Raw genomic sequence first — 27,309 nt, forward strand, 5'->3', positions numbered from 1 at the left:
TATAAGAGAAACTTAAAGGAAATCACATATGAATAAGTTCAGGATACCTGTAGTTTGATCCACCACCACCAGAGGGACGGAGCTTTGGATCCAGGCTGAGAGCTATACCATCCTTAACCGTTTCAATACCGTGCAATTTTACACCTTCCTGCCCAGGCCAGTTTTCAGGTTTCAGCGCTCTCACACTTTGAATAACAATTGCGCGGTCATACAACATTGTACCCAAACTAAAATTTTAGCATTTTCTTCACACAACTAGAGCTTTCTTTTGGTGGTATTTAATCACCGCTGGGGTTTTTATTTTTTGCTAAATTAACAAAAAAAGACCAGAAATTTTGAAAAAAAAACACATTTTCTTTGTTTCTGTTATAAAAGTTTACAAATAAATAATTGTTCTTCATAAATTTAGGCCGAGGTGTATTCTGCTACATGTCTTTGGTGAAAATAACCCAAATTAGGATGTATTTTTTAGTTTGTAGGAAAGTTATAGAGTTCACAAACTATGGTATAGATATGAATATTGATCAATCCTGAAGTACTGACAGCCAATCTAATTTCTTGAGGTCCAAGAATGTCAGAACAGTACAGATATCCCCCAAATGACCCCTTTTTGCAGAATAGATAGTCCGACGTACTTCATAAGAGGCATGGCGAGTTTTTTGAAGTTGTATTTTTTGTCATAATTTTTCGGAAAATGAAAAAAATTAAAAACATTATTTTCACAGTTTTTTTTTTTACATACTGTCACCAGTGCAGTACAGCGTCATCATATAACTGGCATGGCGGTGAACAGGGACACTCACTGGTGACAGTATGAAAAAAAAATATATATATATTTTTTTTAGTTTTTTTTAGTTTTTTATTATATTTAATTTTTTATTACATTTTTTTTAAGATTTTTTTTTCATATTTTACTATGACCAAAGTAGTACAATGTTACCATAGTAACATTGTACTACTTTGGGGAAGTGATCAGTATTTTTTTTTTTTTTTTTTTTTTTACACAATTTGCTTATAGCAAAGAATTACTTTTACCTGAATGAAATCGATTCATTCAGCTTTTTTTTTTTTTTTTTTTTTTTTTGTGCTTAACTGTGATTTGGCCACAGCTAATCACATGACATGTGCATGTGATTAGCTGTGACCATTCACAGCTAGGCACTAGTATACAATGGATGGCATCATGAATGAAGCCATCCATTGTATACAACTGTCATGTGACCTGCTGTGATTGGTCACAGCAGGTCACATGGTACCAGCAACAGGAGCCGGTACTCGGATCTGTCATCGGCCATGTCCGAGGTACATGGCCGGTGACAGATCACACTGCTGCGCCGCTCTGCATTAGCGCAAACTGTGCATGTGCGGGAGCACGCCAAATGGCGTGCACCCGCAGTGGAGAGACACTATTGAAGCCGCCAAACGGCCATTGGCCAGGCGGCTAATGGTTAAGGGGACCTCTGGACCTAGCAATAAATATAAGCAATACAGTGAAAGTGTAACTGACTGTCATAACGTCTCCTAAATCTACGTATGAAGACTGAACAAAGACCCCCACTTACCAAAGGTCCTCTAAACCACAACCTGGGTCGCTCGTACCGGCCTTTATCCCCTCAGCTTCTTTTTACTGCATACAATGCAGGGCCACTGAGTAGATTCTCTACTTCCTTCATAACATGCACTGTGAGGGGTCATCATATACTAGAAAAGACTGTAAATCTTGGGGCTCAATCACATAGGCGCTCGTCAAGTAACATCTGTTTACTTTATGTACTAGTTCTGAGCTGTTTGCTGTATGGACTCACCAGCACAGCCAAGTCTGAAAGGTGAACGCACCCGGATGCACAGGAGCTGCACCTGGCCCTTCATACCTGTCAAACTGCGCAAGTCCATACAGCCAATGTGTGGCCATTCATTTTGTATGGGGTGCCTGCACACAGCGCAGCACTGGGGCAGGAAACCTAAGAAATGCCTCTTCTTGCTGTATGGAGCTGAGTGCCCATGTGAATGAGCCCTTAAAGTAAATCTAAGACAAAACTTTATTTTTTCACTTTAGATAGAGTAAGGGAAGGTTAGAACACCTGTCAGGTTGTTTTTTTGCCATTTGTGTCCCATAGGGAGATTTCCCTTCATTTTCTGTCCCTTAGCCAATACCTGAAGTGAGAGAAAATCTCTCAAAGTGAGGAAAAACCGGGGTGTCACTAGAACTAGTGCCCTTATTGGAAGATTTCTTCTCTCTTCCTAATTTGGTGGCAACCCAACAATCGGGATTTTCTTGTACTTTCACTTTCAGTGATAACGGTTGAAAATGATAGACAGTATAGGGTGAATCTCCCTAATCCCTGATTCACATTGGTGTGACTTGTCATGTGATCTGACAGTTTCAAATCGTATGACAAGTCGCACTCTATTGTCAGCAACAGAATCATTCAAATCAGCGCGGCTCTGACTTTGTGGTGCTGCACCAATTTTCAAAAAGAAGGTTTATGCATTATTTTTTGCAGTTTCATCTGTGACCTGCATAGAGATCACACAGATGTCAGCCAAGTCACGCCTGAAATTGCACAGACCAGCAGCTTTGAAATTGTGCAACTTCTAGTGAAGTCACACGATTTAAAATTCAATATACTTTATGGCTGCATTTACACCTGAGCCAAGCATATTTCAAGCGATTTGCCAATAATTTTCTGTGTTTAATGCTTTTTTTTAAAGCATTTTTCATGTTTTACATGTGTTTTGTAAGCTTCAGGTGGAGGAGGAGCCTAGCTAAAAAATGCTCATATATCCACGCATAAATGCTTGTCTTGCACATACTCAGATGCAACTTTTGAATTCCATGAGACTAAATATCCACCAATCTACCCAAAAGAAACTCCTGCATTTTGTTCAACAACAGGAAACACACTTCAAGCGATAGAGTGTACTAATATGAACTAATGTGAGCAGGTACAATTTAAACTAGAAAAGCTACAATTTCTGGGCAAATTGTGTGAAGTGTTCTTGCCTCCACCAGTAGTCTATAACTGGAGTGGGCGGAGTAACTGGGTGGAGTGGCTTGTCACTCTGCTGCCTGCTCACACACCTGGGTTCCTATGGCAACTCACTCTACAGCAAGGGCAGAGAAGAGCGGTTAAAAACAAACTGCTCCAACTTGCTCACTTCACTGGCGGTTGCCATCTTCGAACGATTGTAGTTTAAAAATTATAAATTCTACAGTGAATCACAGCGAATCACAAGACCCAGACCTACATTTTGATGCATAGTATGTCTCTGAAATATTACAAACCAAGGCAAAGTCGCAGTTTAGAAATTGCCCTGAAATTTGAAGTGGCTAGAGTGGAGTTTCAATGAATGTCAATGGGCGGCGTGAGTTGCAAACAAATGGTCATATTGTGAAAACTATCAGGACTATGGCTTAGCCGTGGACATTTTTAGTGGCAGCAGGGATAGCTGAACGTTTTGATATAAGATTTGTGTAGGAGGGCTTGAAAATGAGGGAGTGATGGCAGTTTAGAAATCATGTCCTGATTTTTCAGCTCACATTCTAGCTTTTGTCAGCTCCCACTCTAGTTTTGAACCTTCCGCCAATTATTCCTATGGGACCAATTTCACCACAAAAACGCTGATATTTTGTGAACCATTCGGCGAAACGTTCCACAAAGTAATAGCGCACCAATCGGGAACAATCCGCACGTTTCCGTATTTTACTGTCTATGTAGTGTAAAAACTGTGGGAGGAGTTAGGGTGGTAAATTTGGCTATAATAATAAGAATATATATGTGAGATAACAGGAAGTTATGCAAGAACACTTAATAAATGGATTTCTACTTTTTGAGCGTTGTTACATGTAGGTATAAACACGACAAAAACACTGACATATGAATAGGGTCTTAATAAGGAATACATAAAAAAGAAGGAACATATAAAAAAAATGGTTGTTTAGGATCCTTCTTTAACCTCTTAAGCACCAGAAGATTTTACCCCTTTCATAACCAGGCTATTTTTGCTATTCGGCACTGTGTTACTTTGGCAATTGCGCAATCATGCAACCCTGGACCCAAATGCAATTTTTGTCACTTTTTCACACAAATAGATCTTCTTTTAATGATATTTGATCACCACTGGTATTTTTTATTATAAAAACAAAAAATTTACTGAAAATTTTGAAAACATTTTTTTTTTACTTTCTACTAAAAAAAGAACCAATAATAAACAAAAATGTAATTAACCCTGGATAAACCCACTAGTTTCACACTTATACTGTAAGTGCCCAGGGCTCATATGCTCTACACCTAATTTCAGCCATCTATAAAAATCTATATGAATCTATTCCAATATCTGAGACCAATCACCTATACTGTACATGCACAAATGAGCAAACATTCTCAATCGCTCTATTACCCTATGGCAGTGGGAAAAAATGTGGGTGTCCACTTCTAAAGTCTCACGAAGAGAGAAACTGTTTACAAGATGCTCCTATTCTGGAAGACGAATTTCCAGCTCATTTTGCCGAAGTGGGCACCGGTACCTGTCAAAACCAGATACCGGCTCCCTCCAAAAGGTGCCAAATGTGGCAACAGAGGTGGGGGAGGCAGATAAGCGGAACTTCCACTTTAGTATGACTAAAGGCAAAACTTTTTTTGTAGTTTTGGATAAAGTGCAGAGGAATTAGAACCCCTGTCAGTTTTTATTGTTCTGTGTGCCCCAGTAAATGAGATTCTCCCTCTCTTATTTGTCCTATTTACCATTTTTATTGAAGGTGAAGGTAAAATAATATAGAAAATATTGGGTTGCTCCAGAAAAGCAATAGAGGGGAAATCTTCCAATGGGGATCTGGGGGTCCCCGAGGAATTCCCTTAATTTTCTGGAATTTGCTCTCACTTCCTGTTTTGCTATGGAACAGGAAATAAAGGGAAATCATTGCAATGGGACAAAGCAAAAAAAAATCTGACCCTCCATTACACTATCCAAAATGAAAAAAATGTTTTGCCTATAGTTCTCCTTTATTTGTACCTAAGCAATATCCTGAAAAATACACCTTCTATCTTAATTACCTTATGAAAAATAGCTGTGCGCTCACTGGTATGTGAGTGTGCCTAGGCACTCCTTTACTTACAGCTTCACATCTGTATATCTGCAGTGCAAGATCTAAGGCACTGCTGACTATGACTACAAGATCTCAGGAGATTTGAAGTGATTTTGGTGCTGCCTCTATAGTGCTGCTCACAGTTCTCCATGCTGGAGGCTGTAACATGAGAAAGCAAAGCCCTGCCCCTACCAAATGGCCACCTCCACATTAGTGCCATTAGTACAGTGTCAGTGCATTTTATTAGCACTGATCACTGCATTAGTGTCATTGGTCATATTAGTGTCAGTTACTTAATGTCAAAATGCCCACCATACTATCACAGTCCCGCTAAGTTGCTGATCGCCGCCATTACTAGTAAAAAAAAATACTAAAACAAAAAAAATTCCAGTATATATACCATCATTTGTAGATGCTATAATTTTCACGCAAACCAATTAATATACATTTAATTTACCAAAGACATGTGGCAGAATACATTTTGACCTACATTTATGACAAAATTGTATTTTTTTTTATGGGATATGTTTTATAGCAAAAAGTAAAAAAATACTGTTTTTGCCAAATTTTTGGGTTTTTTTTCGTTTATAGCGCAAAAAAAAAAAACAGTGGTGATCAAATACCACCAAAAGAAAGCTGTAGTTGTGTTAAAAAATAATATAGATTTAATTTGTGTACAGTGTGGCATGACTGTGCAAATGTCAGTCAAAGCCTGGCCTTGTCCTGGTCATGAAAGGGAGTAAATCTTCCAGAGGCCAAGTGGATATTCTAGCCAGTGTGAGCACCAGACAGCATAAAAACTGGGTAAATTATAAAGGAAAAATTTTCTTTTATTTGTAATGTAAAAATAGTTTTAATTTTATCAATGGTCCTGTAAAATAATAGGCACCACAGGGCCGTGCAATACCTAGAATTCCCCGTCCTGGCAGACACAATTTTAAAGCAGAACTAAAGTTCACAGACTATTTATCCCTGTTCCTGCAATGGGGCCGTTAGATCCGTTAGATCCAAAATGAATTGGCTCAAATCGCATTGCACCTGTAGGGAAATCACATGTCATTCGGGCAAGAATCCCACTGCATTCCTTTTCAAACCACGTGTGATTCTTTGCAGTGCGATTTGAGCCCTTAATCTTGTTTAGGCTCAATTCACACCGCAAAAAGAAGTATCGATTTTAGGTATTGGAGCATTTTCATGAGTACAAGTACTTGTGCAAATGCTTAGTATCGGCACCGATATCAATATTGGTGCAACTGAAGGAAGACCGAGGGCTGGGCCCACAGATTCAGAGGGTACACGATGCCACACAGACACAGACAGCGGTTCTTTTAAAACAATTACGTTTACTGAACAGTTATAGTGATCATGTAGTTGAGCATACGTAAACAGAATGATAACAGCGCATAACCATACAGTAAGAATAATAGTGTCTAACACTAACCCCGTACTTGCGGACTTTTCCCCAATGTCCAGAAAGCAGCCTGGCTGCGCCTGAATGTTCCTGAGCAAGATATAACATTGGGGTGCACCCTAAGTATTGCGCAATACTATTTGTAATCCAAAGGAAAGTGAAGTGTGTCTCTTGTAACTTTCTGGTATATCCAAAATGTCACTGACCACGTGTGGTGCGATGTGCTGCGGCAAAGCCGCACTTACGTTTCCCTGGCAGGCTCTTGGTGCTTTCTCCTGACCCACTCCGGAACCGGACCATACAGTCACTCGTTTCCTGGTCTCGTTGTGAATCTTCCTTAGGTGCCCTCGCCAGATTCCACTGTGAGCTGTAAATCCTCTTCCAGGCCCCACACAGATTCTCCAGACGTCCTCAGCATCCAACAGCCAGACCCAGACTCCACTTCCTCCTCAGCACAGGAACTCCTCCCCTTCCCATAGAGTTTGTAATGCAGTAAGTCATTTCTTAATTGCAGCCTCAAACCTGCATTTACAGTTCACTATGACCCTTCTGAGGGTCCTACTCGGCCCCTAAATTAGTATTCATTAAACTTTATAGGGTAAATAAGCATTTATCTTGTCTTAGCAAAAGTCACTACAAAATCGATTCTTGTATTTTGCTGCCATCTCCTGACCAAAGAGCATATTGCAGTTTAACATTACACACCAGTATTAATCCATGCGTCACACCCTTACACAACCCTAAATATAATGCTTGAAAAATGCCCAATTAAAAACTTCTGTATAAACACTTCCATGAGAACTTACTGGGTGTGAATGGAGGCTAAATCACACTGCAAAGCAGGAAGAAGACTCTGCGTAGGTAATGAACAAATATGACTGCCCCCTTGTTCATATCAAATGTTAAATTAGACATAAAAGCAATGTTTTTCAATTTCTCACCAACACACACTGAAAAATATTTTTTTTCTCTTGTGTGTGTCTAAAAACTGTAATAAACTGACTATAAATTCTCCTTAACCTGTTGCCACCTGCATAACACATACAATATTTGCAGCGGCTAAAGGGTGGTCTTTAACCTCCCTGGCGGTCTAATTATGTCAATAATTTTGAATGTCAAAGCGGTACATTGTTTTTCATGCAAATTTGTTGTTTTATATTGTAGGCCTGTAATTCTTAGGAATAACTCACTTAAATCTGTCCAAACAAGAGTCTAATAATTATCCTGATAAAGTTTGAAACACGAAATCATAAATTATAATACAATAAATAATTATAAATAATTATAAAAAATTATAATATAATAATACATTTAATTCAATAATGTAATCAAACCAAAAACACTGAAATTTGAGATAGAGCACCAAGTTCGCACATCACTGAGCTCAGTCGCAGAATCGTTTTCAGTGTCTGATGAGGAATTTCCCCATGAATCATTATCACTCAATTCTGCAAGTGATTCTAAGTCATTATCACTTTTGACCTAAAGGGACGCTTTTTGAATGCCATGGACATTCTCAAGTTTCCAGGCAGAAAGAACAGTAAAAGTGCAGACAGGGCACAGGACAAAGCACTAGGGACAAAACTGAGGTGAAATGGTTTGATACAGTAATGTAATCCTAACAGATTACAATCTATCGTGTGTATGTCATGTTCTTACTTTTTTGAATCTCCCGCCGGTTCCGCCCCCCTACATCCCGACACTTGCAGGGAAGGGAACCCGGAAGACAGATGCCAGCATTGGCAGGAGGACAAGGTAAGGATCGGGGGATCGCAGGACAAGGTAAGGATCGGGGGATCACAGGACAAGGACTACAGTGTAATCCCAAGTGTGGCTCGGGGTTACCACTTTTGGTACTACAAATTAACCCCGAGCTAAACTCAGGATTACCGCCAGGGAGGTTAATGTCCACTCTCCTTACATATGCATCGCTGGGTGGCCAATGCTTCTGTGCTGAAAGATCAATCCCAGCACAGAGACCAAGCTGTCAAAGACAGTTCCCACTAATGATCAGTAACTGGTCGGGACCGGCTCTCAATCATGTGACCACTGTGACAGCCTATCACACTAGTCACCTATCCTTCCTGCACCCAAGGCATTCAGAAACTTTTAAAGGGACAACGAAATGGGAGGGAAGAGGTTAATGGAATGTTTTCATTACATATCATAATAATACATAATATGTCACTTTTTTATGCAGTACATGATCGCACAGTTTAATCTGTTCCTTGGATCATAGTAAATTGTTTCAGTGCAGATTTGTATCTGTTTATTTCACCTGCATTTGGTACGGCTTTGTCAATTTTGTGCATAAATTAGCAGGTAACACAGATATTACACAGCTCTAGGGGGGAGATTTACTAAAACTGGGCCGCACAGAATCTGGTGTATCTGTACATAGTAACCAATCAGCTTCTAACTTCAGCTTGTTCAGTTAAGCCTGGACAAAGAAACCTGGAAGCTGACTGGATACTATGCACAGCTGCACCAGATTCTGTGTGGCCCCGTTTTAGTAAATCTCCCCCTAAGCATCTCCCAATGTTTTCCTCTAGATTCCCCATTGGGAGTATTGGATCGACAACCACTTGGCCTGAATTAAGAGCTGGCTCGTGTATTCCACTGAATCAAACGCGGTTTATTTTTACCCCTAGTAATAATAAAAAAAGACAGAGGTATACTGAAAGAACAACTACACTGTGCAATTAAAATGATACTGCAGCTTTGCTCTAGAGAAAATAAATGAAATCACAAAAGCTTCCTCCTACTAAATCTTTGTTTTTAGATATATGTTTTATTTGATCATTTTATAGTATTTTACCTATAGTAGCAGCTGATTCTGGTGTTTGTAGTTAGAGCTGAATTCCAAGTACGGGTATTTTACGTCAGCTCATATCAATGTAACTATGTATATGCCTTACCTGGCCGATGACCCTGGACTGGAAATCTCTATAGTAGGCATCATTGCTCCAGTGATCTCCACTCCAATGCTGAGCACCTGCCAAGCTGGAGCATGCTGGAGTGTGGGAGGAAACTGGAGTACCCGGAGAAAACCCAAGCAGGCACAGGGAGGACATTATATTTGTACCATTCTGTTATGACCTTCAGTTGAACCACTTGAGCTCCAGAAGGTTTCACCTTCTTCATGACCAGGGCATTTTTTGCTATTTAGCAATAAACTGCGCTACTTTAACTGGCAATTGTGCGGACATGCAACACTGTACCCAAATAAAATTTATATAATTTTTCTCACACAAATAGAGCTTTCTGTTGGTGGTATTACATCACAACTGGGTTTCTTATTTTTTATTATATAAACAAAAAAGACAGAGAATTTTGAAAAAAATATTTATCACATGCTGTTATAAAACATATCCAAGAAAAAAAATCAAAAACTCAAATTTCTTCATAAATTTAGGCCAAAATGTATTCTGCTACATGTCTTTGTTAAAACATCCTAATAAGTGCTTATTTCTTTGTTTGTGTCTACAAATATATATGTTTGAACATTGATCAATTCTGATGTATTATTTTGTACGGTTCAGCAATTGGGGTAGCAAAATTTGCCTGGTGAGGAGGCCAGCTGACGGATGCCTTTAAACATTTCTTTAGTCCTCAGCACCTAGGGCTGTTAGGTTTAAGCACCCATCAGCAGCGTCTCTAATCATATGGTGCAGGATTATCTAGTGGCAAGAGCAGACTTGGAAACATTTTCAACTAAGGATCCATTGGGTTACTTAAGGATGGATCACTGGCCAGAAGTTGCTCAATATGCAATTGAGCTACTGGCCTGTCCTGCAACCAGCATGCTTTCCGAACTGCTGCTGGAGGTTTTGTGATGAATAAAAGGGTGCATCTGTCCACAGATTCCGTTGACCAGCTGACATTTATCAAAATGAATCAGTCCTGGATAAACAGCAGCTATCAAGCCCCTGATGCAGATATAACTGATTTAACTTTGTTAGAGATCCGGGATCCCTTGAAGACTTCCTATCCTATTCCTGATTATGCTAGCTTACAACACCCAAAGCCCAATTTTTATGCACTTGTTTTGACAGGAGCATCTAATTTTATTTTTTAAAAAATGTTAACAGCAGGGCCCATTCCTGCGCTCACAAAGAGTACGTTTTCAGGCACCACCAACACCCAAGGTCCAATTTTTCCGCACCTGATTGACAGATGCATATAATTTGAATTTGTTGAGCAGGGTCCAATCCTGCACTGATCAAGAATGACTCTGAAGGTTACGGAGTGAAGGCAGCACCAACTGTTCACCCACCAAACCCCCCACAATGTATTGTGTTCTCACAGTGCACAGTCACCACCGCACACTTTTGCTTATACTGCTGCCTTATGCAGTGTGTTGCTGGACACTGCCAAAGACAGAGGTGAGAATACTCTCCCCAAAATAAAAACAAAAATACATTTAAAAAAAAAAAAGAAAGAAACTTTGTGGGTCCCCCTACCCTTCCCCAATCCATACCAGGCCCTTAAGTTCTGATAAAAAGGTTAGGAGGGACCTGGCAGTAATAAAATTCAAAATAAAGTGCATGATATTCCCCCCAAAAGTCATACCAGGGCCTTTAGACCTGGTAGGACTTTTAAGGGGAACCCCACCATCAGAAAATGGAGGGGTATGGGGTTCCCCCTAAATTCCTACCAAAGCACAGGCCTGGCAGGAAAGGGGGAGACCGGGACGATGGGGACAAGGGCCTTTTCCCCACAACCCTGGCAGGAGGGGTCATTAGCATCAGGGTACCCTGATGCTGCACCCCTTGTAAATTTGGAAAAAATAGACTGCAGACTTTTGAAAATAGTTAGTTGAACAAAAAAAAAACTGCTTTTGACAAGTCATGTATGTTTTTCTTTGTTTTTTTTTTTTAAAAGCCAATACCAGTCAACTGAGTACTCGCCGCAATATTACAGGTCTGACAGTTGCCAATAAGATGTAAACAATTGGGCAGAGCTAGTGGTGGTGAGTGGCAGAGGGGTCTGTGGGTGTCCGCTTTTTTTTTTTTTAAAAGGACTTGTCAAAAACAGTTTTGTTTTTTGTTCAATTTAAAGGTGTTTTTCAAAAGACTGGTTTCTTTTTTTTTTAACTGAATTTAACCCTTTAATGGTAGGGGTACCCTCTTACTCATTCACAAGGGGAGGGGGCAGCGTCAGGGTGCCCTGTTATTTGAAGGGGTACCCTGATAATGACCATCCCTGCTCTCAGACCCCCCAAACCACCAGGCCAAGTTTGTGGGGAAGAGGCCTTTGTCCCCATGCTGAGGGCAAGTGGCTTGGTAAGCCATGGGGGGAGGCACTTGATGCCCCCCCCCCTTTCCTGCCCTGCCAGGCCTGTGCTCAGATCAAGGGTCTGGTAGGAATTTAGGGGGGACCCAACACTTTTTTCCACCTGTGGTTTCCCTTTAAAAGCCCTACAAGGCCTTTTTTTTTAATACTTTAAGCAATGAAAAATGACTAGCCCTTTAAAAACAGTACTTTTTTAAAAAAATCTAAAAATTTTTTTCTTCTTTCACTGATTTATGTTCTTCAGGGCAGTACCCAAGTACCCATGCCCCTTTTATTGCCAATAACTTGCATATAAGCCTTCAAAATGGACACTTTTGAATTTACAAGTTTGAGTCCCACAGACTTGCATTGAGTTTGAAGTATGTGATTGAATGTTCATTAGGTTTGAATGTTCAACTGCGAACTGAACACGGGGGTGCTTGGCCATTCACTATTGGACACCATCAGCAGTTTTTCCATAGGCTCTGAAGTGAAAGTCTACCTTTCAAGTTATATTTAGAGCAAGTGTGCTGACTAATTTCAGGTTGCAATTTTCATCCTTTATTTTATGGCTCTAGTGCTGTCTCTGCATGCATGGAAGTTGGCTGGATCAGACAACCATTAATCCTAAATTAAAGATGTTAGCAGAGCTTCTTTCTGCCCGTTCAATTCATCACCTTCAGGTCAAAAATATTAATGAAATGGTGAGTTGGAAGGAACAGGAATAAGCATTCTCAAGACCACTTCAAGCTGGTAATTATTTCAAAGATCTTTCTTGGAAGCAGACTTTGTGTTGGTGATGCCACTGGGCCTCACCACTACCTCCTTGGAAAGCAAAGTACCCCAAATTCAGCACTATGCAGGAGAACATTTTCAGATACACTGCTGCAAGAAGGTGTGACCCAGTGATCACACATAGAAGAAGTTGCTGTAACTGTTTGACACAAATTGAGCTTGTCAATTGTATTTTCATGTAAGGCGTGTGTGCGTTTTTTTTTTGTTTTAATTTGCTCACTGTGTAGCTGGTATAAATGCAGCTGTGTGGCTACCATAGGGCACATCGTAATTGCATGACACTGCAGAATACATAGGGATCTGATTTCTTTCCAAAGGCGTTGCATGATTTTTAAACCTTTTTATGTAGTCTGACATGAAAAGATGGTTAAGCTCTCCTCATAATGCTATCTTGTGTAATTTGTATATATAGTGTTGTGGTGTTGCAGCCACTGCCCCAGGTAAAGAATATGATAAATTCCAAGTACTGGTTTATATCTTTTTTTGTACAGAAAAGCTAGCTACCATTTGTAATTCTACTTTCTCTCTTTCTGCCTCTTTATTTCCACTTCAATACAGATTTATTTGCTAGGCAATTCTTCGAGACAAGTCACTTTTAGGCAAAAGTTAGTAAGCCATTTTTCTTACAATATTATTCTTAAAGGGAATTTATCAGGGTGGGCATGTGGAAGCAGTTAAATGAGCAATCTCAGAGGTATCAGCTTTGCGATTGACAATAGTGCCTTCCACAATTTGTCTTGACATGTTCTCGTTATACTAGCAGCATATTTGGAAGAACTCTGAGCCCCAAAATGTTGTAAGTGATCTATAGGTAGAATGAAAACCATCAATTGTGTTTTGTTAGGGTTTTGGGGTTGTACGCGATATGTGCAAAGACAGATGACACAAATACTTGTAAGTAAAACATTTATCACAATAATGACAGATAAAGAAAATATAACAAGAATACTTAACTAAAGATGCTGTTTCAGCCATGGGTCCCTCCATTATATAGAATGGCCGATGATCAGCACAGACACATGCTTAACGCAAAAAATGATAAGGTAAGTGAGCGCAAAGCAAAAAACGGCAGCAGCTATCATACAGGGCAATCCTCAACACCTCTAAACTAAACAAACAAATCAACAAGGTATGCAGCGCTAAATAAATGTCATCAAGAAACTCTAATAGCAATATCTCTGCTGAAACACAGTAACATCAATTAAAGTATGTCCAAGTTCCATGTGTAGTGGATAAAACCATGTAGGCTTGTAAAATAAAAACTTCAAATGTTCAATTCAGCGTAAAATCCTGAAGATTCCAATAAACTTATGCACTTACCACAAGAACATACAAACTGAGCGTTGTATGCATGTCATCAGGTGTACCATCAACGGAAAAGGAGGCCTGGTTCCTACTGCGGGCAGCATCCGGTCACCAAGGTAGACACTCAGGGGATGTCAGCACTCACTCTGGGGTCACATCTGGCTCACCGGTAGGTCCAACGGCATCCAGCCTCCTGGTAGGTACTTCTCCTATGATGGTCCACCATTCATGGCTCGCAAAATAATGAGCCACAAGGCAAATTGTATTGATAGTGAAGCACATCTTTATTATATGATTCCAAAGAAAGGAAAAAAACACACATTTGAGCCTGCATCAGCCAGGTTAGCTTACAATTTCCCTGGTGGTTAATGGCTCCCTGGTGGTTAGTGGCGTCAGCTGGATGAATCCCCTAAAAGGGGACCATTTTGCCTTGTGGCTCGTTATTTTGCTTCTCGGCCTTTTGGCTAAGATCAAGTGTAGTATCTGTTCTTATCAGTGTCCAGTGGGGGTGCTCCCGACCATTCTAGCTTTGCGGGGATGGTTGTTGTATAGTACCCTCACTGGTATGATGGGGGTCCGGAAGGCTAGTACCGGAGGGACAGAAACCGGGGAGCGCCACGAGTTAAGCTGGGGCCCCGGGAGTAATTCCTCTGGGAAGACTGGAAAGACCCAGTACCTCCTGATTTGGACGGATCTACCTTGGTCTGGCCAGGGGCTGGGGACGCAAAAAGTCCGCAAACTCAGTGCCCCCTGGGGAAGACGCTCTCAGGGGTGTCACTAGTAACACTTGGGTGTGGGACCCCACGGTGTGAAGATGACACATGGCCACTGTTTTTCACCTCTTTTTGCACAGCACCCTAAGGACCAGGCCTTTTGGCTAAGTCCAGGGCAATTTTTGCTACGGGCCTCAGGGCCTGGTCTGTGCACGATTCGGCACGGTACCACTTTTTTATTTTTTCTTTCTCTTATTTATTAAGCACTTACCCACGTTTGTCACTTTTTCTTTGCCTTATGTGTGTGTTTTTCACGGATGGTAGGGTGTGGGTCCTCGGGCCTACCCTGAAGTCTAGGGGGAGGATGTGTGGCCATACGGTTCCTTCCTCCCCTGATCCCTAGAGGACTCTTCTCCGGGAGAGCCCCTTTGCCTAGTACTGAATGTCCGGCTTCGGCTGGGCATAGGGAACGGTGGTCCACCAGGCCTTTTGGCCAGGAGGACCAAGTGGGAACCTTGTCCCCGTCAGGAGCTTCGTGCCCCGGGGGATCAGGGTAAGCGGTCCAAGCCCCTTTAGGGGTAGGACACAGCACACCGCTAAGTGCACTTTTTGTGTGGTGTTTTTGCACTTGCACTTTTTTGTGAAACACTTACGGGTTTTTCGTTATAGTTGCACGTTTGTGGACTTAAAAAAAAAAAAAAAAAAACCCTGGGATTCTTGATAACTTGGCACACATCTCCCTAAAAATAACTGGTGAAAGGATATGTGAACTGTTATGGAAAAATCAAGCATGGATATACATGGCAACCATTTCCCTTTTAAAATGATGGTTGAGGAGATGCCTGCCTGTCATAACGTTGTCTAATACCTGACAATGGCACAATCTGTTCTTCTGATTCCCCAATTTTCTACATGGAAAAATTAAGGATCTGCCCACCCACAGGGAGATTACTAGATATATTCAGAAAGACACAAAAAAACCTTCTGTGGTCATAGGTATTGAAGTAGCTTAGAACACAAACTACCTGATTATTTCAATCAATACTCAAAATCAGGACCACTACGTGCCAATACTGGACCACCTTTATATTATGCATAGATATAAGATTTTAATCAAGAAATGTGCAGTCAAATGTTCATTTATTTAAAACGGACAATAGATATCAGAAGGTGTTTATTGCAGTGCAACACCCTCTGATATCTGTTGGCAATGCAAGATGTGTAAACTTGTCCATACACTAGAAGATGGTCAGATATACAGGAATTCTCAAATTGTCCCCATAGCTTTCTTGTTGCCAAGAACCTGCATGCTTCTCTATGCATGAATAGTGCCCATTGGTGTGTAGCCCTATGGATAAGAGTTTGAGGGGTGTTGTAGTACACTGCAGATATTGCCAGCACAGTCTTGTCAGTGAGAATTGTGTTCATCTGACATTTTATAATCTGATTGCTATTCCTCTCCATTGGGTCTTGACCCACAATGTTTGTGGGTGCCACACAGAAAATGTCACTAGAGCTGATTGAGAACTACTTTTATAAAAAGTCTAAGGTATGCAAAGATTAAAGGATAAGTTCACCTTTTTGGAAAAATAAATAATAAATGCACATTTTTTACAGGTAAAAAAGTGCGTTTATTTTTTTGTTGCAGGAGCCTGCAAAGCATTGCACCAGCGATCAGCAGATTGCTTGTAACACGCTCCAAAGGTGAACTTATCCTTTAATAATTTAGTAAAACATTATTGATTTTGTTTGCAGATTTTAAGTACTCTTTGTGATGCTTCTGTCCAGATTTTAATGACTTGTAGACCAATTCCCCCTTTATTAGAAAAGAGATAAGTAGAGGATACAAATGTACAAAATCCGAACAATGATTGTTTTCCTCCTTTCCCTATTTAATTTTATTTTATGAGGTGCTGTAAGATTTGGTGTGTTTGGGAAGGGGGGGGGTGCACATTAACACATTTTAACTTGTGTTTAAGTTGCATTCACATAACCTCAAACTTGTCGGTGGATCTACATGGTTTTTCTTTTTTACACAAATGATTCAAAGGTTAAGGCCAACATTAGACAATATTCGCTTTATATTGTCCTGGAATAGAATTGTAATAAATGTTGGACTGTAGCAGATGTGTGAAAAGTGTCTCCTTGAAAGAGGATAATAGGAGGGTTTTCTGTATGGGTGAAACAAACAAATGCATTGTCATGGAAGCTGTGAAATTATAATGAGCAGGGGGCACCTGAGAATATCTAAACACAAGTGCCCATAGAGATGGTGGACACACCTATGCCAGGCCTAGCTATTCAATAGTCAAAAGTTTGCAATGTAAACAAGAGTAGGAGAGCATTACCTCATGCTGATTGCCCTCAGCTGTGTGCTTCTATCAGAAGATGGACAAGTGTCCATAGAGATGGTGGACACACCTATGCCAGGCCTAGCTATTCAATAGTCAAAAGTTTAGTAGGAGAGCATTACCACATGCTGACTGCCCCCACATGCTAACTGCCCCCAGCTGTGCAATTCTCTGTGCACCAGAGATTTTACTTCTAGGAGGTGTTGTGAGATCAGTTTTTCATTATAGTTTCAGAGGGGCAAACAAATATATTGTCATGGAAGCTGTGAAAGTATAATGAGCAGGGGACACTAGATGTCTCCTGAATGACCATACTTCCCAGTAAATACAGGAAATTTGAAGCATTCGGCACCAGAGATTTTATGTCTAGGAGGTGCTGTGAGATCACTTTTTCATTATAGTTTCAGAGGGGCACAAACATAGATAAATGGATATATATTCTAATTTAGGACCTGTAGAAAATATGTACACAAGTGTCCATAGAGATGGTGGACACACCTATGCCAGGCCTAGCTATTCAATAGTCAAAAGTTTGTAATGTAAACAATAGTAGGAGAGCATTACCTCATGCTGACTGCCCCCACATGCTGACTGCCCCCAGCTGTGCACTTCTATCAGAATCTGGACTTGACTGACAAGATATTTGAATGCTCACTTTATCTGCTCACTAGATGTCTCCTCAATGACCATACTTCCCAGTAAATACAGGACATTTGAGGCATTCCGCACCAGAGAATTTATGTCTAGGAGGTGCTGTGAGATCACTTTTTCATTATAGTTTCAGAGGGGCACAAACATAGATAAATGGATATATATTCTAATTTAGGACCTGTAGAAAATATGTATCCAGTTATGACCAGGTTAGTACATTTCCATAAATAGCTTTTTATTTGCAGTTTACAAGGACTCTGCACATATAGCAGGTCACTAATTAGATCAGCAATTCGGAGTCCCTTTAGCTTGTCAATTGCCTGTAGGAATATTAGAAAAAAAAATGGATTTTCACTGTTTGCTTGCAGAAAAACACGATTAATTGAATAGGGGGTATTGTGCTAGCGACCATTCAAACCCATCAAAAGCCACCTTAGTTTTTTTTCTAGCCATTGACTCCAATGCATTTTGCCATGATTTATTTGCATAAATTACATTATTATTGCTTATTTATAAAGCAATGAATGATTGATTCTCTAGATTTGACATTGACCACACTTGTGTAACATAACAATATGTAACCACATACACCCAGACAAGCCACATTTGTCATCATGGGCCCACTTCTGGATTTCCTTTCCTTCACCTGGAAATCCAAGTCTTGGTGATATCACTTTTCAAATTCATTTACAACTAGCCCCAGCTGAAGTATTGCTTTTAGTTTTGGATAGTGTCAGATTTTTACTTATGTTTTTGACTACTATTGGGCAGATTTGCCCCCACTTCCAGTCTCATGATGCCTTTACTAGAAGTAGGATAAGAAGGCAGAAACAGCAATATTGTCCTAGGTTCTAGCCCTTCTGTCTGACAATGTGTTTCCTTTTGTTTTCCTATTGGAGAGCTTTCTTCACTTGACAGGAACTGATGGGAATTAATGTCTATGGGCACTTAAAGATGAATAATATAGTAAAATGTTAATGATTTTGTTTGCAGATTATAAGTATTTTTGATAGAAGATCTACCCCTATTCATCTCTATCTAGATTTAAACGGCTGTTAAACAATTATTCCCCTGTATCAGTGAAGAGATAAGTGGAGAATAGAAGTGTACCTTGGGTACCTATACTGTAAATATGACAAAGGCCAAGCATAGAAATGAACTTGTAAAAGACTTCATAACAAATATATTTAAAAAAAGTAATGTGTTGGAAATATTGAAACATTAGTTTTAACATGTTTAGGCTGCATTCAAATGAGCTAAAAATGTATGAGGCAGAAATTTGGACTTTGGAGCCTCAGAGACCTCACCATCGAAGGGAAGAAACTGGTACTCCGCAGCGAGATTCTCCCTGTGTTGCAGTAACTCGCCCAGGTCTGGCCCCCACGGGTCAATACCTGTAAGGCCATCACCAGGGCGGTGTTTCATTTCATCTGGGGCTCCAAGATGGACAGAGTGAAGCGGGCAGTCATGTTCAAAGAACCCCTCAAGGGCGGTAAGGGCGTTCCCGACATCGCCACCCAACTGAGGGTGTTCTTTGCTTGCAACTGCATCCACAGAACTTTGCCCAAAAGGATTATGGACTCCGGCGGGAATGCAATGTCTCGCTTCTTCCTGTTGCCTCTCTGGAGGTCCCTCGGGTGGGACCCTTGGGACAGTTCCATCCCCTACGACTGGGGCACCCCTTGGTACTACTTGGATACCTTCAAGTTCATCAGGGAGCAGGGGCTGCAGGGAGTCAAGCCTGACTTGTGGAAACCAAAGACCATCTACAAGCTCATCAGAGCAAGCAACATTTTGGAGTCGGTTCCAGGCCTGCCTTCAGACACCTGCAAGGTGGTCTGGAGGAATGTTTCTTCCAACATTCTCACCAACAGGCACAAAGACCTGGCATGGATGGCAATCCAAGGGGGGTTGCCTCTCAGGACATTTATGCATGCCAGGAACCTCAGCAGATACAGACACTGCCCCTTCTGCATCATCCATGAGGAAACGTCTCACCACGTTTTCTGGGAGTGCTCTTTTGCTCAGGCCCTGTTGGGGGCCCTGGAACCTGAACTCAAGGACTTTGTACCACAGACAGCCATCACTCACTTTGGGGTGTTGAATGGACTATTCTGTGGAACTTTTTCTCTGGAGGACATTGACGGCACCTGGCGGGTGCTGTGTTGTTTTAAGGACGCTTTATACTGCGCCAGGCAGCGCCTCATCCACCAGCGGGAGAGGATGTCCATTGAGGACTGCCACAGACTGATCCTCAGTCTGCTCAGAGACTATACCTCACTGACAACAACCTTCTTGACCCTTTACAGTCTGGCTTTCGCTCACTCCACTCCACTGAAACTACGCTACTAAAACTCACTAATGATCTACTAACTGCTAAAACCAATGGCCACTACTCCGTACTCTTATTACTTGACCTCTCTGTGGCTTTTGATACTGTTGACCATCCCCTCCTCCTCAAAAAAAAAAAACTCCACTCTCTTTGCGAGACTCTGCTCTCTCCTGGTCCTCCTCCTACCTATCGCAGTGCTCCCTCAGGAGTTACCTATAACTCTGGCTCCTCCTTTCCACTCCTTCTTTCTGTAAGGGTCCCTCAAGGTTCTGTCCTTGGACCCCTTCTCTTCTCCATCTACACCTCCTCCCTTGGTCACTTGATAAACTCCCATGGCTTTAAGTATCATCTCTATGCTGATGACACACAAATCTATCTTTCTACCCCTCACCTCACCCCTTCAGTCTCCTCTCACATTACTAACCTACTAAGTGACATATCAGCATGGATGTCACTCCACTTCCTCAAACTCAGTCTTTCCAAAACTGAGCTCTTAGTATTCCCTCCAGTCCGTGCCCCCTCCCCTGACTTCTCCATCAAGATCAACAATACAACCATCAGTCCCTCCCCTCATGCCAGGGTACTAGGTGTAATCCTAGACTCCCATCTGTCCTTTCAGCCCCAAAACCAATCACTGTCCAAATCATGTAGACTTCACCTCCGCAGCATCTCCAAGATAAGGTCATTCCTAACCTCGGAAACCACTCAGCAACTTATTCACTCCCTTGTTATCTCTCGCCTTGACTATTGTAACTCCCTCCTCATTGGCCTACCTCATCGCAGGCTATCCCCTCTTCAGTCTATCATGAATGCTGCTACCAGACTCATCCACCTTACTAACTGTTCCGTATCTGCCACCCCTCTCTGCCAATCCCTCCCCTTGCTTCCATTGCCCAACGGATAAAATTTAAAACATTAACAATAACATATAAAGCCATTTATAACTCTGCCCCAAATTACATCACCAATCTTGTCTCCAAATATCACCCAAACTATACTCTCCGCTCCTCGCACGACCTCCTGCTCTCTAGCTCCCTTGTCTTCTCCTCCCATGCTCGTCTCCAGGACTTCTCCGGAGCTTCCCCCATCCTCTGGAACTCTCTAACCCAATTTATCAGACTATCGCCTACTCTGCTCACTTTTAGGTGATCTCTGAAAACCTATCTTTTCAGAGAAGCCTATCCTGCCCTCAACTAATAATGGAATCTTCTACTCTTCCTACCAGTCCATCCCCCACAGTTATTACCTTTTGTACCACTAGCCCCTCCCTCTTAGATTGTAAGCTCCAAGGAGCAGAACCCTCCTATCCCTCTTGTATTGAACTGTGTAATGATGCTGTATCCTCTCCCATTATATTGTAAAGCGCTGAGCAAACTGTTACCGCTATATAAATACTATATAATAATAATAATAATTGTAGCAAAGGGTCATTTCTTCAGTGTTGTCACATGAAAAGATATAAAAAATATTTACAAAAATGTGAGGGGTGTACTCACTTCTGGGAGATACTGTGTGTATATACATTTTTTTTCTTGTGTTTTTTTTTATCTCCTACGACAATCAATATAATGGTAAAGAGAGTAGAAACTATGCTATAATGTGTTTCTGTGATTAATCATTTGAGCCATCAGTGTAACTTTCATGCAGCCTTAAAGTGTGTTTTTGTTTTTTTGTGTGGCTGTTTTGTTTTTTTGTTTTTCTCATGACTTGCATGTTTATGCATTTTAGCTTTGCTTTGTAAATGCAATTTAATATTCTCCAAAGGGTGGCAATTGTGCAGTAAATTTCCCAGGTAATCAACTGCTGTGATAAAATTCATTGGCCATACCTGAAAAGGGAAAGAATATTGTCTCTGATGTGGTGGGGGTTTTTTTCCAGTAGTTTTGGGGTTATTTTTTATTTGGTGGCAGGAGTTATTTAAAACCCTTGTTGGCAAATAGAACCTACTGGGGGGATTTCACTTCCTTTCCTGAAGTCAATAATAGAGGATGTAAATGTTAACCATTTGTAGGCAGAGATTGATATTACTGTTGTGGGTTTAGTAACAATTTTTCAATCTGTGTTGAAGGAGAAATAAGAGGCAGAGCAAAAATAGATGAATTACACAATACAAAAGGTATAACCAATACTTAGAATTTATTGCATTCTATACCTGGTGCAGTAATTGCATTGACACTATAGATACAAACGCATGGAGACAGCAACATGAATTGTAGGTGGGGTAGTTGCTTTTCAAAGAGGTAGTGATGAGGCCCGGTGACATCACAGTGCAAAGTTCAATGCTTGTCCCTGTTCCTTCCAACTCACCACTTCAGTAATATTTTTGAGATGATGGTGATGATTTGAGCTGGGCAGGGAGAAGCTCTGCAACTATTCTCCTCCTTTTAGGACAATAATTGAGGTCCGTTTAGACTTCAACTTCAGAGCTTAGGTAATGCTGGTATCTTTCAAAAGAAGCACTGCTGAGATTTTCACTAAAGCAAATTCAAGAGCCGCAATAATTGATAACAATGCATTCTATGTCACCGTGGTTTTCTATGATGATTACTTCATCTTCACTCTCCAGCACAATGACTTCTACCTCACTGTCCTTTGCTTCAATACCCTCCTCTTCCTTCTGCTCCACAAGATCAATGGTTTCTTGGGTGGCATCTTCAAAGTTCCAAGGAAAATGAAGAAAACTTAGAACAACTCCGACTTGGTTCCTGCAGCTGGGGTCTTGGGCAAGAAGTACGTGAAATAAATCTTGAGCCCTCCTGCTGACATTCTCCCAACCGCTTGGTGGTGGAACATGGTCAGAGTTGTTCTGCCAGTAAATAAACTTTTGAAACCATAGATCTTGAACTGAAGCTGTTTGCCATGGATAGTTTCCAGTGAGTAGAACATACAAAACAACACCAAGGGCCCAGATGTCAACACTAGGATCCACGACAATTGTCTCATTGTGCTTCAGTTCACAAAGTTCAGGGGACATGTATGCATTCAGGGGTGCCATTGAAGGAACAACTGTACCAGCAAATTGAGTTAATCCAAAGTCACTTAGTTTGACATTATGACATCTGTTGTCCATAAGCAAAATGTTGTCCGGCTTTAGGTCCCTATGCACCAGGTTTTTGCTGTGCATATATTCAAGAGCCTGGGTAATTTGTAATGCACATCGTTTGATCATTGTTTCTGGAATTCCCACCTGGAAAAGTTAAAACAATTATATAAAATTTCGCTTTAAAAAAACACTATTCTTTTACTAAAAAGTGACATTCAAAAATATCAAATTCAATACGTTTGTTACTTTTTTAAATCTGCAGATGGAATTATATGTGAACATCAGTGCAACCAATCTCCAACTACTTCAGCAATAATTTGGCAATGTAGGAAATATGGGAGGTCTAACTGGTTCTAAATTTTACCTCTGGCTTAAAAACCGGACTAACCCTTCATATATAATGGTGAAGGATCACAACCTGTATCATGATTTTTATTGTCTGTGTGCCCACTAGGAAGTGAGGTGGAGAAGGAGGGATGTAATCTCTATTTTTGTCTTTCTGCTTTTAAAGACAAAATTAATGGCAAATACAAATTTTACAGTTGTCACAGAACAAGAGGTGAGGGGAAATCTTCCAATGGGGACAACTGTTTGAGAGGGGAATTCCTACTACCTCCTGTTCCAAATTCTTCATTGAATTAAGGAAAATCTTGCCCAGATGGTGCAGAGAAAATGGCCAACTGGGGATTTTAGCCCTTCCTTAGTTCTCTCCAACCAGGCCAGCAATATTTGGTATAAATGCATGAAATATATAGAAAGTATCATCCATGACAAAACACAAGTTTCTATTAATCTCCAAGATCCCTAGGAATAATCTACAAAATTAGCAAGCAAATGCTGAAGTGTCAGCTACTTCATTAGCTTTACTTACCCCTGGCTGGATGATGGAGTGAAGAGATCCAGCAGGTGCCAATTCCTGGCACATCATATAACAGTCTGAGGTTTCCAGAATTCTCGAATGGGTAGAGATTAAACCCTCATGTCCAGTAACAAAGAGTGACATGCAAACTTCATGAAGAAAGTCTTCTAGTCTGGTCCGCTCCTTTTTTACCTTTTTTATGGCAACAAGGCTACCTGTTAAAGAGGAGGAAAAAAAAGTTGATTACAATAAGACTTGGACATCTAAAACTCTGGGTGATGTCCAATACTTGAGCCCATTAATTTTACATAGACTGGATGCTTTTCTTCAAAATATAGCCATCTTCTCTAGGCCCTCACTAGCACTGAGATATGTAGCTACCCATGCAGCTAGATCTATTGTCCCTTCCCTTCTAAATGCCAACTGTCTAGGTTGTGCATAGTAGACAATCAGTTTATGGTCAAATCTGTTACATACTTAGCTGCCTGTGACCCACTATAACTGTGTGTGACCATCATGAATCTGTCATGAGAGAAAAAGGAAGCCTGCTTTTGGTGAGCTCTCCATCAAAATGCCAATCACCTAGCTGCCATATTGAATCCTCCAAATTGAATTTATAGAATCCCTGACCTGGAACTTGTATGCAAATATGTACTTTTGTAAAATATTAAGGCTTGCTCTGTGTCATAATAACCAGTAGGAGTTAAAAAAATGTGGCCTTCATGTTTTACTCATGGCAGGTTGTTAAAGATATGCAAAAGGACCGATTCAAGAAATTGATAACAGGTTGAAAGGCTTTTATTTTCTGTAGGAACAATGCCAGCTGCCTGAATGAGATTTTGCACTGTTCAACTAGTTTTTATATTTTGTTAGTGCTGAATCAGATCTTTGTGCATCATGGTCTTTTCCCGAAATTTTTCTGCAACAAAACCCATACATCTAATAAGGTAATTTAATCATTAAAGATGCTAATGTTTGTGCTATCTGTTCTATATGTTCAAATGGTCTGCAAATTAGAAATTTTGTGTAATTATTTAAGAATTCACTTACCCATTTCCCTGTCAACAGCCATCACAACTTCTCCATAACTACCCTCGCCAAGATGTCCCAGGATTTCGTATTGCTCTTCTCCAATTGTTTCAGTCTCACAAGTTTGGTAGGCTGCCATTGTGAATATAGCAAAATCAGACTTTCTGTGCAGAAATCGGTATCCAAAAGATCTTGAGGACCCTAAGAAGATATGTGAGGTCCTCAAACTATCTTTTGTCTTTTTATAGAGAAATTGAGCCAGGATTCAAGCCAGGAAACCACAAACCTTCATTAAAATGCAAATTGAGGCATCACTTGAACTTAACCAATCAAGATGATTCCTTTCTGTTTGTGTCTACAGGTTCAGGTCACAATAGGTAGTAGGGAGTGGGCATGTCTTTATTGTCCCCAGTTTCAGTTTGCTAATGTTGAAATTTTGGCCTCTGAGGAAATTTGACATGTTCAAATTAAAACTTGGCAAGATTAACTCTGTTCAAACTGATGTTGTAGAGGATGTCAACTATTGGTTGGAAATGACCAATTCTCACTACTCTGGTCTTGGTATTAAAGATCTTCTGTTCCAATAATTTATTGAAAATTTTAATCTCTTTAAAGTTTCATAAACCATTTTATGACTATAGTGTCACTCCTAATATATTGTACTACAGAAATCTAAGTAATATCTTGATCAGTGCTCAGATTAGCCTGTGTACTGCTGGCTTGTTGGGTTGCCCACGGTTTTTATGCTAAACCTTGATATTCTAACAAAAGGTTATTCAAATATATATCTGAATGATTAGGCTCCTACTGAGTAGTATCAACACCACATCCCTTCTACAGAATATTTACTAATCATTACACATTTGATAATTTTTATTTGAATGCAATCTTTGAACAAAAATGTACAAATCTAAATAACAAAGTATTGTTCAATGGTGTGTAATAAATATATTAACTAAAATGATCTATACAGTGAGGGAGCCTTGCTCAGTTCTGTAATACTAGAAGTTTTTTTTTCTTTTTTTAAAATAGAGCAAAACTTTTTTGGGGGGCGGGGGGGATAGAGTAAGGCTACATTCACACTTATTCAGTTTGAGTTTGACCCGTTTCTGCATTGCATTTTGTGTTTTTTGCACCTGCGTTTTTGCCACATTTTTGCGATTTTGTTTTATTTTTGTTGTAGCTAGGCAAATTCAAAACACATCAAAAATGCACTACATGCACTGCAGCGTTTCCATTGACAGCTATAGAACCAAAAAACACAACTTTTGGATGCACAGATAGAAATGATAAACTGACAAATATCCTAACCTTCTTTCACTCTATCCAAAACAAACAAAAGTTTTGCCTTTTAGTAATTTTTAAATTGTGTATACACTTTTGGCTACTTGGTGAAACAAGGGCTTTCGTTTAGCCATTTATAGGCTATTAACACCAAATCTCTATGCAATAACATGAAGCCTTAAACCCAAACTTGTAATGCACATTACTGCATATACTGTAGACCTAGTAAGGGTATGGCCGCAGGGTAAGAAGAGATATACTTTTATTCATATAGTTTTTTTTTACAGTGGAAGTAAACCCATTTTGGTGTCTTTTACCTACAGGCAAGTCTTTAATAAGGCTTACCTGTAGGTACTGTGAATATCTCCTAAACATGTCCTTTAAGAGATATTTATTGTAGAAGCACCGGTGATGTCACTGGTGCATGCAAACTGTGCCCTCAATGGATGGAGTGCCGTCCATTGAGAGAGTTGTGCCGCAGCTGAAACTCCCGTGCGCATGCGCAGGGGTGTAAAGACATTGCGGCTCTGCCAATCAGATGGCCACGGCTTTCAAACCCAGGAGGAAGGAAGACCAGGTGAAGATGGAAGCCTTGAGGAGCTGTGGCAGCACTCTGCTGGAGGGCTTTCTTTTCCGACAGGTCTCTCATAATGTGCTAGTATGCATTATGTTTTTAAACTTGCAGGGAGATTTTTTAGAATTTTTGGGCAGTTTACTACCACTTTAAAAACTGGTGTTAAAAGCCCTAAATAATGTCAATATTTGGACCAATTACTTCAATTTGTACTGCATTTGGCATCTGCTAAAAGCTACCCATGGTGATAGCAAGCACGTTAATGCGGTTTGAAATATATATCCTGTATGCCAACTTCCCTCCCGGCAACCTTGGGACCCTCCTGCACTACCTGATGACTCACCACAAGGAATAGTGAGACCAAAGATGGCGCATTGTGGACACCCTTACACCATTTGCAGAGGAAAGAGACAGACACTGAGGTATAACAGTAATATAGAATTTTATTAAATTAGTCAAAAAAGAAGCATCAAACATGAAAAATTGATAAGAATAATAGAACTAAACTGAGCAAATTTTATAGATCTAATTAGCCTAAAAACTGATTGCGCTTACATTAGCAAATTTAAGTTCCCCTACCTACACAGATCTTACAATTTGAT

General features: G+C 40.4%; 1 protein-coding gene and 1 pseudogene across 1 annotated transcript; one reads left to right on the forward strand and one right to left on the reverse strand.

Moving 5' to 3' along the window:
- The first annotated feature begins 14,315 nt into the window (after window positions 1–14,315).
- Window positions 14,316–14,431, forward strand: LOC149455543 (U2 spliceosomal RNA; annotated as a pseudogene).
- Window positions 14,432–22,403: 7,972 nt separating this feature from the next.
- Window positions 22,404–24,988, reverse strand: LOC149455544 (serine/threonine-protein kinase SBK1-like). Its single transcript, XM_089685963.1, has 3 exons — window positions 24,871–24,988; window positions 23,833–24,035; window positions 22,404–23,105 (listed from the first exon to the last, which is right to left on the reverse strand). Exons 1-3 carry the CDS (start codon window positions 24,986–24,988, stop codon window positions 22,404–22,406), a joined length of 1,023 nt encoding a protein of 340 aa, XP_089542089.1.
- Between the last annotated feature and the right edge of the window lie 2,321 nt (window positions 24,989–27,309).

This window comes from Staurois parvus, unplaced genomic scaffold (assembly GCF_062004578.1).
Source record: "Staurois parvus isolate SC_StPar_1 unplaced genomic scaffold, SC_StPar_1.0 ptg000390l, whole genome shotgun sequence".
Taxonomy (NCBI): domain Eukaryota; kingdom Metazoa; phylum Chordata; class Amphibia; order Anura; family Ranidae; genus Staurois; species Staurois parvus.

Coding starts and splice junctions, on each gene's coding strand:
- LOC149455544 (XM_089685963.1), bottom strand. CDS start 24,988: ATGGCAGCCTACCAAACTTGTGAGACTGAAACAATTGGAGAAGAGCAA. Junction 24,036..24,870: donor GGCTGTTGACAGGGAAATGG/GTAAGTGAATTC, acceptor CCTCTTTAACAG/GTAGCCTTGTTGCCATAAAA. Junction 23,106..23,832: donor ACTCCATCATCCAGCCAGGG/GTAAGTAAAGCT, acceptor TAACTTTTCCAG/GTGGGAATTCCAGAAACAAT.